The sequence below is a fragment of the Kryptolebias marmoratus genome, linkage group LG14 (genome assembly GCF_001649575.2).
Source record: "Kryptolebias marmoratus isolate JLee-2015 linkage group LG14, ASM164957v2, whole genome shotgun sequence".
Classification (NCBI taxonomy): Eukaryota; Metazoa; Chordata; class Actinopteri; order Cyprinodontiformes; family Rivulidae; genus Kryptolebias; species Kryptolebias marmoratus.
This window is the reverse complement of record NC_051443.1, coordinates 2,248,714-2,260,384: the sequence shown is the minus strand read 5'-3', so window position 1 is coordinate 2,260,384 and position 11,671 is coordinate 2,248,714. Positions and strand designations below refer to the sequence as shown.

The window sequence follows — 11,671 nt, the reverse complement described above, 5'->3', positions numbered from 1 at the left end:
CCTGCTTCTACTGAGGAGGACCTGCTCCTACTGAGGAGGACCTGCTCCTACTGAGGAGGACCTGCTCCTACTGAGGAGGACCTGGTTCTACTGAGGAGGACCTAGTTTTATCCAGGAGGATCCTTCCTGGATGGAAACGTTCTGGCATCTTTTCGGACTGAAAACGATCTGATTTCAGTCAGACAGAAACAAACAGACAGAAGAAAAGGAGGCTTAAAGTTTAAACTGTCTTTATTTCACTGCAGTCTGCACAGCACACGCTAACACACGCTAACACACACTAACACACGCTAACATGTCCACGAATACTTGACTTCCACAGTCCTTACACTCACCTGTCAACGAAAGCAGAACTAGAAAGGTCAGAGGTCAGCCGGAGACACGTTTAGCTCGGCTGCCGTTGTGACAGAAGACCGAGGATTATTTCCTAAAAGTCTCTGATGTTGCCGACCAGGAACACTTTCTGCAATCCTGCAGCAGATTTTTTCTGTATTTGTAGATTTTTGTGTCTCTGAATCCTGAAGCGGCCGTCGTGGCGGTCCGGTTCCTGCCTCGGTGGTTTTATTTACGACACAAACAGACGTGAGCCGCAGCCGCTCATAAAAACCAACAAACATGAGTATATCTGTCAAATTTAAAGCAGATGTTCAAGTCTCTGTGTGACCTTTGACCCCTGCTGTTACTGGCCTTCAGTTTGAAGGAAAAGTTGGAGGAACAGAGTCGATACTGAAGAACTCAACACAGACAAAACAAAGTTCTGTCTGCAATAAATAAACAAACAAACAAACAGATTCACCTTGTTTGTATTTAAGAGAAGACCCCTGACCCCTGACCCCTGACCCCTGGAGACTGACAAACTCAACACAGACAAAACAAAAGTTCAATGTGTAAATAAAGAAATGAACACTTTGTTTACATTTCAGAGTTCTTTCAGGAAGACCTCCGACCCCCGACCCCTGACCTCCAACCCCCAACCCCCGACCTCCGACCCCCGACCACCACTACACGTACTCCTTCAGCGGGACGTTGTTGGAGGTGATGGGTTTGGGCGGATCCGGTGCCGGGGAGTTGGCGAAGCTCCGGCCGATGTAGCCGCGGCGGTAGCGGCCGCCCCGCTCCATCAGGGGGCAGGTGCTGCTCAACACGGCGCCGCTGATCATCAGGATGACGGCGGCGGCCCAGCCCAGGTAAATGGCCTGGCCCAGCTCCCGTTTGTGCATGAGGGGCACGTTGGGGTTGTAGAAGTCCTGAACCACCGTGTTGGCGGTCCAGGAGACGGGGATCAGAACGCACAGGCCCGTGAGGATGAAGAGGATCCCGCCCGCGAGCGCGATGCCGGCTTTGGCGCGGCGGTCATCGCCGGCGCAGGTGGTGCACTTCATGCCGCAGCAGGACACCGTACAGGACAGCCAGCCCATAAAGATGGCGAGGCACATGAGGGCGCGGGCGGCCTGGATGTCCGGCGGCAGCGCCAACATGGAGTCGTAGGTCTTGCACTGCATGTGACCCGTGGTCTGGTAGATGCAGTTCATCCAGATGCCCTCCCACTTCATCTCCGAGGTCAGGATGTTGCTGCCGATGAAGGCCGACACCTTCCACTGAGGCAGCGCCGTGACGGCGATGGCCATGATCCAGCCCGTCACGGCGCAGGTGAAGCTGATCAGCTGCATGCCCGTGTTCACCATGACGACGGCAGGTTCTGGAAGGTTCTGGTTCCTGAATTAGATCAGAGGGTTTGAAGTTGTGCTCTCGTTTCTGTGTTGCCTAAGTTTCCTACGATGTGGAAGTCAGCGAGTCGGCAGCCATGTTCTCTTTCTCCTCTTCAACATGTGCTCAGAGTTCTGACCTCCTCAGGTGGTCCTCAGGTTCTCCTTCGGACCCGCAGCTCCTCACAGAACCACAAACACTTTCTCCTCCTTTAGATTCCTGACCTGGACTCCGTGCATTATGGATGAGCTGAGGAGCGACCTTTGACCCTTCAATCAGAACAGATCGAACTGTGGCGTCTGCTCCGTCCTCAGAGTCCGGTCCAGACCTGCTGCTGGTTCTGGTGTCACTGTCCCGGTCTGGTGTAGCCTTACTGAGATCTGATCTAACCTGATGATGTAGCTGCAGGTGGATCCCGTCGCCGCAGGCTGAAGAAAACCAAACTCAGCTTTTAGTCCCAAAACGATGAAAAGGATCAATCAGAACCAGATCCGAGGTTTTTAGGACCCCAGGTTTCCAGCAGCGCTGCTACAGGATGAAGTGGGCCGGTCGGATTCTGAGCCGTGCAGTCAGACCTCCGGGTCCAGCAGTGGAGGGAGGAGGGGTGGATGGAGCGGTGCTGGTGGATCAGTGGGGGCTCTTCACCCTCTGTTTCCAACCCAAACCTGCAGCTTCCAGACCCAGACCCAGAACCAGAACCAGAACCAGCACAGTGAACCGTTCCACCAAGTTTTCTGTCTGCTCAGAGGATCAGAGGATCAGCTGAGCGCGCTCAGTCACACCATGAATTAAATATGACCACAATAAGATCTGCTGCTCAGGTTTCCTTTCTTCTGTTGCCTCCGGTTGCCTCGGTAACCGTTGTCATGACAACCAGACAGGAAACAGGAGGAGCCGACACTCGCTCCGGCGAGGGCATCGAGAAACACTTCCTGTTTTCATCCACAGGTTGGACCTCAGATTATGGGCGGAGCTTCGTTAGATACCGAAACAATTTCACAAAAAGATGAGAAGCCTTTCATGATGCCATCACCCACAGTCCAGAATGTTTCAGGAAGTTGTGGGTTTATCAGATGAACAGCTGAGTTCAGGTCTGCGTCGTTAATCTGCCGACCCTGAAGCGACAGGAAGTCGCCAAAACGACCGCTCGGTTATTTTGACCTCCACCGCGAAGGCCGTGGTTCATCAGAATCCGGATCAGAGTTCAGCGAAGGGTTGAGCTCTGAGCACTTCCTGTTTCTGTTTCTTTTAAAAACACTGAAATCTTAAACATTAATATTCTGTAATGACATTTATTCTGTATGTTTCTCACCTTTCTGCTTTTATTTTATACCCTGAACAAAATGTAATTTCATAATTTGGATTTTCTTCTGTAGTTTGGAGTTTCTACTTGAACAGTTTGATATAATTAAAGGTGAAAAAAAGCCAATTACTGATAAAACTCATTATGAATAAACAGTTTAATAATTTTACGTCACACAATGTTTGAAATAAAAACAAACAGAATCTGATTTAAGGGCATAAAATACCAATTTATTATTTGCACATTAACACAAGATTTCCCTGCAGGCTAAAAATTTTTTAACATGTCACATAATAATAATAATAGCAAGTGAATGGCCCTCAGCTGAGTGGGCGGAGCAAAACAAGCCCCACCCCCTTACAACCAATCAGGTGGGTCGTATCAGAAGTTTTAACAAACCCCCCCAAACCGGAACCAAAGAGGTAAAAACAAAATGAAATGCACAAAATACACAAAATTACAACAAGATATAAGAAGATCTCAAAGTGAGGAATTTAAAATAATTCATGTCTCCTGAAAGCATCAGGGAGCTTAAAAAAGATTAAAAGAGGAAACGCTGCTCCGCCCCGGGGCGGGGCCAAACACCGGTACAGAGGAGGGGGGCGGCTCTTTCACGGGTCCACGTTTGAACAAAGTACCTCGTTTGGATTTGAACACGGCGCAAAGAGCCCCCCCCCACCTCGGAGACAGCCTGCCCCCCAATGATTGACGAGGATCCTTTAAACACATCGGAGACGGGACACATATTGCTAGACTAAAACAGCCCCACTAAACTGAGAAACATTTACCCCAAAAAGTTTATATCTTTATTTCTGATAATAAATATGATTCCAAAAAGATTTTTTTTGACTTTTTAAAAGGACGATACTCCAGCATGCAGGCGAGCAAAGTCTACAGGAGTTAAAGGAAAAGACCTAAAGCCTAAAACAACTATTCCACCAAATGCACATTCCCACTGATTGATACGAGCGAAGAAAAAAAAAAACAACTAAATATAAAAATAAAGAACATTTCGACTGATGAGCACAATGAGGAGATTTTATTATAGCTTTGTTTCTTTGAACTATTGATCAGGGACAATATTGCTTTGTGATGGAGTGATTGATCGATTATCACTGATCTGCCCCCCTTCAAAATAAAACTTATTGCCTGCAGTCGGGGTTTCCTGCCGCTGCGCCAGCGTGCACGCCTTCAACAGGAAGGTGCTCAAACTCATTCATAGTAAACCTGCAGCTTTACGGGTGGTTTATTACAAAAGGGTTTTCACTGAGCTGCCCCCCCGACGAGGCGTGCACGCCGACCGTCCCCCCTCCCACACCGTCCTGCAGCATCCACTCCCACCACCAGGGGGCTCCACCAGCTGTTTGAACGGGCAGTGCTCATTGAATCCAGTGTTTAAGAAAAAAAAACTGTTAAAATATAAAAACAAACTTAGATTTTATGATGGGTTTACTTCAAATACAGGGCTATAGAAACCGTTTTATTTATAAATGCCTCAACTCTGTCCACAAGTCCTGATTGTCTCCATCGATCCGATCGGAAGCTGCACTTCTGCTACACAAGAACCAATCAGCTCAGAGGAAGCATGACTCCTCCTCCTCCTCCTCCTCCCCGTTACCCAGAATGCTACAAATTAAAACACACCGCTCTTCAGCCGCTTCCTGAACTGGGAACTGTACAAGTGGCTCTGCTGCCAACCTTAAAAGTTCATCACAATAGTAACATCGACAACAACGATAAACAACAACAACATCAAAGGTAAACTACAAGTTCTAAACAACAGTTTTTAAGATAACCACGAAACATCTTATATTAAACTTTTACAAATCTGCTTTGTTGAATGTATAAATGCATAAAGAGATTGAGAGAGTCCCTCTGGTTGCCTAGCGTCCCGGTCAGTGCAATGAAGTGGCCTTTCAGAACCAACGAGTCCAGAAGCATCCTGCAGAGTCACCATACGGTCCGGTCCAAAACCCCAGGTCCAACCGAGGACGCCACTGCTACACGTCAGACCGCTTCATCTGCTGGTTCCACCGCCAGGTTCTAACTGCTCAACGCGGCCTCCAGGAGGCGCCCCTGCTTCCTATCCACTGCAGATCCCCTCAGCGGCCTCCAGGAGGCGCCCCTGCTTCCTATCCACTGCAGATCCCCTCAGCGGCCTCCAGGAGGCGCCCCTGCTTCCTGTCCACTGCAGATCCCCTCAGCGGCCTCCAGGAGGCGCCCCTGCTTCCTGTCCACTGCAGATCCCCTCAGCGGCCTCCAGGAGGCGCCCCTGCTTCCTGTCCACTGCAGATCCCCTCAGCGGCCTCCAGGAGGCGCCCCTACTTACTGTCCACTGCAGATCCCCTCAGCAGCTTCCAGGAGGCGCCCCTACTTCCTGTCCACTGCAGATCCCCTCAGCAGCCTCCAGGAGGCGCCCCTACTTCCTGTCCACTGCAGATCCCCTCAGCAGCCTCCAGGAGGCGCCCCTACTTCCTGTCCACTGCAGTTGTAAATATATGCTTATATGATTTCTGTGTGAATATAAAAACAACTCATCTGAGGCATTTACAGCAGTTATCTCCTTGATTTACCTTTACAGTTCAGTGGCCTGCCATGGAACACACACACACACATACAGCAGTACAGATATATACAGGTGCGCATACACACACACACACACACAAACACAGATGGGAGGAAAGCTTGTTGGACATCCAGGTCACCTCGTTTGTAAAAGTCCAAAAAAGGAGAAAAAGTTTAAACACGCTCATAAAAAGGAAAATATATATATATATGTATATATATATATATTTATAATATATCATTCTTAAAAGGTTGACCCCCTCCATCTCTGTTCATATAGAGTTCCCTCCCCACCACCCAACAAACCCCAGACCTTGTGACAGATTTGGCCCCGAGGGGCTTTGAGGTAAAGTAGATCAGAGTCCTGCTTAGCTGGACGAGGCGACGACACGCTCCTCGGCTCAGAGTTTTTTTTGTTTTTTGTTGGTTTTTTTTTTACAAACACATGAGTGCAGACATTCAGAGAGAAAAAACAAAAACAAACTCAAAATAATGGCTCGACTTGTCGTTTGTGTGGTTTGTTTTTGTTTTTTCGTTTGTGCATCGAAGCCCTCGGGACTCGCAGTGCTCGATTGCTGGTTAAGAAGGCGGCTGGACAGGGACCGCTGGTTGGATCTGGTTCCCTGAACCTGCAGAACATCAGCAGGTGAGCCGCTTTGGTGCACAGTCAGAAAACAAAGAGTGAGGATGAAGAGAGAGAGAGAGAGAGAGAGAGACTGACACTGATGAAATAAGAAGATCCACAGGAGGCCTGGCTGGCGCTGCGATGCTCAGGCGAAGTACATGGTGTGCTGGGTGTCATAGTGGATCTGAACCGCCTTCGCCAGCGCCTGGGGGTCGCGGCCGTTACTCTGACCCGACACGTGGCTGCCTTCAGCACTGCAACACAGACAACATCCGACCAATCAGGAAGCTGCAGCTCAGTTTTATAACCACGACCAGATCCAGATGGGAGGATGTGATGATTTGATTTTCTGATTTTTTGAACAAAGATCTAATTTGGTCCCAGGCCCAGCTCACCTGTCGTGGTCTTTGTCCACCAGGTGGTAGCGCGCTCGGAAAGCCACCAACCGGGCGTAGTAGGCGGGAGCCGGGATGGAGACGGAGCGGGTGCAGCGGACGTAGGTGTGACACAGCTGGTAGGTGAGGAGCTGCAGCTCATCTGCGGTGAAACAGTTGTCGTCCCACAGGACGTGGTAATGGGAGGGGCGACTGGTTCCCTGAAACACGTCACACACCGTCAGACATGAAAACACACTTTTATTTGTGTCCTTTTTTAAAGAAAAAACCATAAAGGTCCATGAAATAACTCCAAACTGATAAAAGTAATAGAAAGCTTCATTAGTTTGGTTCTTAAAATAATTCTGTTGAGCCTAAACATCAACACAACTGATTTTTCATCAGTTTCAGTCGTTTTTTATTTTATTACTTTGGTCAGTTTTCAGTTCTTTCAGGGACCATCTGTGCCGTTTTTTTTTTTCTTTTAATAAAAGGAAACAAACTAATTTTCCGCATCTATAAACAAAATGCTGCCATGATAAGAACTTCTTGTTTCCCTCACCTGAATCCCAGCGTGGCTGCACAAATAGAAGTCGAACTCGGACGGGTGTGTGATGGTGCTGTCCACCGTGGTACCCGCTGGAACGTTCCCGCTCTTCCCGACCTGCGGACCAATCACATCCCAGTGAGACTCTGCCAGCAGAACCAGCAGAACCAGCAGAACCCAGAGAAACGTTCGCCTCAAACCAACCCTCTCAGCTTTGTCTGAGCAGAAAAGACGAGTGTGATGACGCTTCTGCACCACGATGTAGGTAATGCCCGGCCTGTAGTCCTCCTCCAGACTGATACACGCCTTCCTGATGGCGATCAGCTCGGGCCACGCCACCTGCAGCAAAGACACGTTGATGCTGAGACGTTTCCTGCTGCTAGGACAGAGCTGCGGGGACTGAAGCAGAGCTTATGAACCTGTTTCATCTGCCCCTCAGACACGCCACCACGGTAATAGATGATGCGTGTGGGCTTGAAGCGGGTCGACTTGTAGAACTGGATGAGCAGCTCGCGCACCATGTTGGTGAGGTCTTGGATCACCTCCTGGCTGAACAATTGCTCCTGCAGAGACAAAATGCATGTCAGCAAAAAGACGAAAGGTCCCAGCAGGAATCATTCTACTGTTTATCTGTTAAATCACCTGGGACATGTCCTGTCGAGACGTCTGGACTCGCACCGTCGCACAGTACCGGCTGGGGTGGCCGTCCATGCTGCCCACCACGGCAGCGATGGACGGCTTCTTGCCATCACCTGCTGGAGGATGAGTGACGTCAGCACCGAGGAAGATGACGGGCTGCTGGAACACGGAGGGCCTGGACGAAGAGCAAAGACAGTCATCACGTCTCCTTCTTGTGTGATGAAAGACGTTCTTCTCATCTTACTGACCTCTGATGAGGAACCAGAACGTTGTTGATGCCTCCCAGCTTGGCGTTGATCTTCAGGCAGAGGTTGGACAGAGTCTGAGGGGATGTCTTCACCACGTTCTTCACCTGGACGCACTGCGTGGCCATGCCGAGGAGGGTGTCCCCCACCCGCTTCACCTCCGCTGCAGAACAAACACCACACATGATGAACATGTTCCTCACCCAGAGGTGGGGAAAGCTTTCTGTTTCCTACCGTAGACCGGGGTTTTCCCAGGCAGGATGACCACGATCAGCTGCAGACCCACGTATGACATCTTCAGGTGTTTGAACATGGGCTCCACGCTGTCGGCTCCTTGAGCGTATTTACAGAAACACGGCTGACCCTGGATGGGCATCCCAGCATCCTTTGAAATCTTTCTCAGCTGGTCTGTGAAGCTCCTGTTAGAAACCGTTACAGACTTGTGTGAGGAGCAGAAACTGCCGCCTGAAGGTCACACCATTAAAACAACTGGAGTCATGCAGGTGATAAACAGGAACAAACGGAGCTGCTTCAGTTTGAAGTTAGGAAGTGACTCACTTGAGCAGATCCTCCCGGCACTGTTTCTGGGGGGCGAAACAGGCCACGGCCCACACCTTGATCTCGATGCCGGCGTAGAACTGCTTCCCTCGCATGTCCCACACGCCCTGGTTGGGCGTGGCCACGGTTTTATTCTGCGGAGAGAGTCCCTACACTCTTAGTCAACCCCCCGGTTAGACGAGCTGATACAGCAACTACAACCAACTTTCCATCAATCTGCATACAAACAGTTTAACTTCTACTGCTCATTTTTCTGTTACATGTTCCCAATAAACACAGAGGGAGGCGCCTTCAGTCCAACCACTCGTTGTGAGGAAACAAGCTCAGAGTTTAATTTACTGGTAATAACAGACATCATGTTACAAAGCTGACTGCTGTCCGAGTTAGGCTTTGAATATAAATCCAAAAGGCTTTAAATCAACTTAACAAGATTCCCCAAAGGCCATTAAGAGCTTTATCCTCCAAATCAAGTGACCACACTGAAGCTCCTGCATCTCTTTAATGTCCAAATCAGATCCAGCAGTTTCTACTCAAGTAAAATCACGACAGAAAAGAGACTGAAGCCTTTTCCAGGAAGTGTTCAGGTTTCTAATGCAGCTGAAGAAGTTTCAACCAGCTCATCACGGGGGAGGAAAAGCTCTCAGTCTGCATTTAAAGAAGCTGATCAGACTCAAATCCCAACAGGTAATAAAATATAACATGCTGCTGTATTTAGACAGGAAACATGATTTTCATCCAACTAAAAACTGGGTTTAATGATGAAAAGATCCTTATAGTTAGGTCAAGTTTTACTTTTTGGACAGAAGTCATTTTCACCGGCTGTGATTCTGAGTCTGATCTTCCTCCTGTTAGAAGCACATCCATCCTCCCCTCTTTCACTCCATCCCTGAACCCCAAACCAGCCTCTGAAGTCTGACAACCAGGCAGATTTCCTGATCTGTGATCTGTGAGGGTTTCTAACCGTCTGGTTGCTTCATGACTACAGACCCACAATCAGCTGATTTAAGATTCAGAGGGTGAATCTCAGCAGCTCCATGTCTCCTTTCTTTCACTAACAGGCTGTATCAGAACCAGGAAGCCCTGAAACATCTTATATCTGCATTTCTGTTAATGACCAACAGGGGACACATCTGGGGAATAAATAAGTTTTTCCAGACTTAGTCAACCTGGAAATAAGTTAAAATCCAGACTTTCGCTGCTATCTGAGCAAAACCTATTTAGAAAGGGGGGGGGTGTTTAGTTGTACATCACTGATTGGTGAATGTTGATGAGTGTTACTAACAGTGCATTATTTAGCCTCATTAATCTCTGACTCTAAGGTGATTTACCTGCACACCTGTAACCTGTTAGTGAAGGAGCACAGGTTGCTGAGATGCCCCCCAGGATCGAACACAGGAGCGTTCCAGTGTTTACACACTGATCATTTGGTCTAATTAACTCTATAATTAGTCATTTAATTGATTTGATCCACGTTTTAAAGATGATTGGCACACTGGAACCCCCCCATGTGTCAGCATTCACTCTGCTGTCCCCCACCCTGCGCAGCCCCTGCCCAGTACTCACCCTGCCACAGTCCCTCCCTGTGTCTGTACTCACCCGGCCCCCATACTGCAGCATGGGCGCAGGGAGGACACGCCCCGTCACCTCTGTCATGTCATTGTGCACCACAATGCCAAACTCCTTCAGGTAGGGGTCCGGGCCCCCGACCATGCTGTTGCTTTTGACCTATCGGGGGGGTCAGAGGAAGGTTGTATGAGGCGCTGGAACACAGGAAGGAGAGTCTGTTGTTTTCCAGCAAGCCTCACCAGTCTGCTGATCTCCTCCTGTCTGTCGGGGGCGGAGCGAGCCGTAGCTTTAATCATGGTGGACGTCTGGTTGTCGGTGAGTTTTTTGATGCAGCGCTGGCCGGCCACGATGTTACACACCTACAGAGAAAAAGAATAATTAATCCCACACAGGAACTGAGAGGAAGCATCAGGGATTACAGCGGCCCGTTTCTCACCTCCAGAGGAAGGTAGGTGTGCTTCTGCTCCTGGCCCACCTGCAGACACGGTAAATGTGGATACTTCAGCTGAAGGCTGTACTTCTGCTTGAAATACTGAGCCACCGTGCACTCCATGGCCTGTCCGTTCTCCAGCTGTAAGGGGAAGCTGTGAATGAAGCACACCAACGTCAGGTAAAGGAAAAGCTGGAGCAACTGCAGACAGGTGAGGGGGAACAGGACGATGTTTACGTTTGGTGGCTGGCAGGTCGGCGGGTGACGTTACACACTCGATACTTCCTCTTCATCTGACCGCAGTGTGTCACCTCAACTTTCAAACCTGGTTAAAACACAAAGCAGGGATGCTTGAAACACTCCCAGAAAACCTCACTTTACATGAATTTAAGGTGGGATCTCACTGAGCTGCACCTGTTGGAGACTCAAACTGTGGGAAAATGGGAAAATTTCACTGAATTAGGACCTCTTTAGTTTTTACATGCTGCATTAAAGACAAACCTGCAGGCTCCCACCTGCACGTTACCTCCGTCATCATGTTAACTAGGTGTGTGTGAGTGTGTCTGCAGGAAGCGCACGCTCACCTCTTATCTCCTTGGTGAATTTGACCCTCTGTGAATCCGTCAGTGGTTTGGTTTGTTCGTTGATGTTTTGGATGTCGAGAACTTCACACATGAACTCAATCACAGGCTGGGCGCGGTAAAAAGCTGTGGCCGACACTGTCAGGTGGAACAAACACCTTCAATCAGTTACTACAGAAACCAGTCGCCAGCTTCAGACTCTGCAGGTCCGGCTCACGGTCCGGACCACCGTGAGCCGGACCGTGAGCCGGACCGTGAGCCGGACCGTGAGCCGGACCGTGAGCCGGACCGTGGGACGGACCGTGAGCCGGACCGTGGGACGGACCGTGGGACGGACCGTGAGCCGGACTGTGAGCCGGACCGTAGGACGGACCGTGGGACGGACCGTGAGCCGGACCGTGAGCCGGACCGTGGGACGGACCGTGAGCCGGACCGTGAGCCGGACCGTGAGCCGAACCGTGAGCCGGACCGTGGGACGGACCGTGAGCCGGACCGTGGGACGGACCGTGAGCCAGACCGTGGGACGGACCG

General features: G+C 49.8%; 2 protein-coding genes across 5 annotated transcripts in view; both read right to left on the bottom strand.

The window, feature by feature from the left end:
- Positions 1 to 988: 988 nt before the first annotated feature.
- On the bottom strand, positions 989 to 2,579 carry LOC108249588 (claudin-4). The gene has a single exon (XM_017439066.2). It carries the CDS (start codon positions 1,683 to 1,685, stop codon positions 1,002 to 1,004), a length of 684 nt encoding a protein of 227 aa, XP_017294555.1. The 5' UTR covers positions 1,686 to 2,579; the 3' UTR covers positions 989 to 1,001.
- A 639-nt stretch (positions 2,580 to 3,218) lies between these two features.
- ago4 (argonaute RISC component 4) overlaps positions 3,219 to 11,671 on the bottom strand; it is a 17,442-nt gene continuing 8,989 nt past the window's right edge. Inside the window, exons 6-19 of one of the 4 annotated variants that reach the window (XM_017439057.3) lie at positions 11,144 to 11,278; positions 10,797 to 10,884; positions 10,566 to 10,713; positions 10,369 to 10,488; positions 10,127 to 10,288; positions 8,564 to 8,712; positions 8,240 to 8,424; positions 8,009 to 8,168; positions 7,764 to 7,935; positions 7,541 to 7,684; positions 7,326 to 7,460; positions 7,137 to 7,238; positions 6,596 to 6,795; positions 3,219 to 6,454 (exon numbers count right to left, since the gene is read on the bottom strand). In XM_017439057.3, the coding sequence (XP_017294546.1) occupies positions 6,346 to 6,454; positions 6,596 to 6,795; positions 7,137 to 7,238; positions 7,326 to 7,460; positions 7,541 to 7,684; positions 7,764 to 7,935; positions 8,009 to 8,168; positions 8,240 to 8,424; positions 8,564 to 8,712; positions 10,127 to 10,288; positions 10,369 to 10,488; positions 10,566 to 10,713; positions 10,797 to 10,884; positions 11,144 to 11,278 (2,009 nt within the window). In that variant the 3' untranslated portion in view covers positions 3,219 to 6,345. The remainder of the gene's footprint in view (positions 6,455 to 6,595; positions 6,796 to 7,136; positions 7,239 to 7,325; positions 7,461 to 7,540; positions 7,685 to 7,763; positions 7,936 to 8,008; positions 8,169 to 8,239; positions 8,425 to 8,563; positions 8,713 to 10,126; positions 10,289 to 10,368; positions 10,489 to 10,565; positions 10,714 to 10,796; positions 10,885 to 11,143; positions 11,279 to 11,671) is intronic. The other 3 variants (XM_017439058.3, XM_017439059.3, XM_017439060.3) reach the window with 3 other exon arrangements.

Excerpts from the sequence above, each read along its gene's own strand:
- LOC108249588 (XM_017439066.2), bottom strand. The coding sequence starts at position 1,685 with ATGGTGAACACGGGCATGCAGCTGATCAGCTTCACCTGCGCCGTGACG.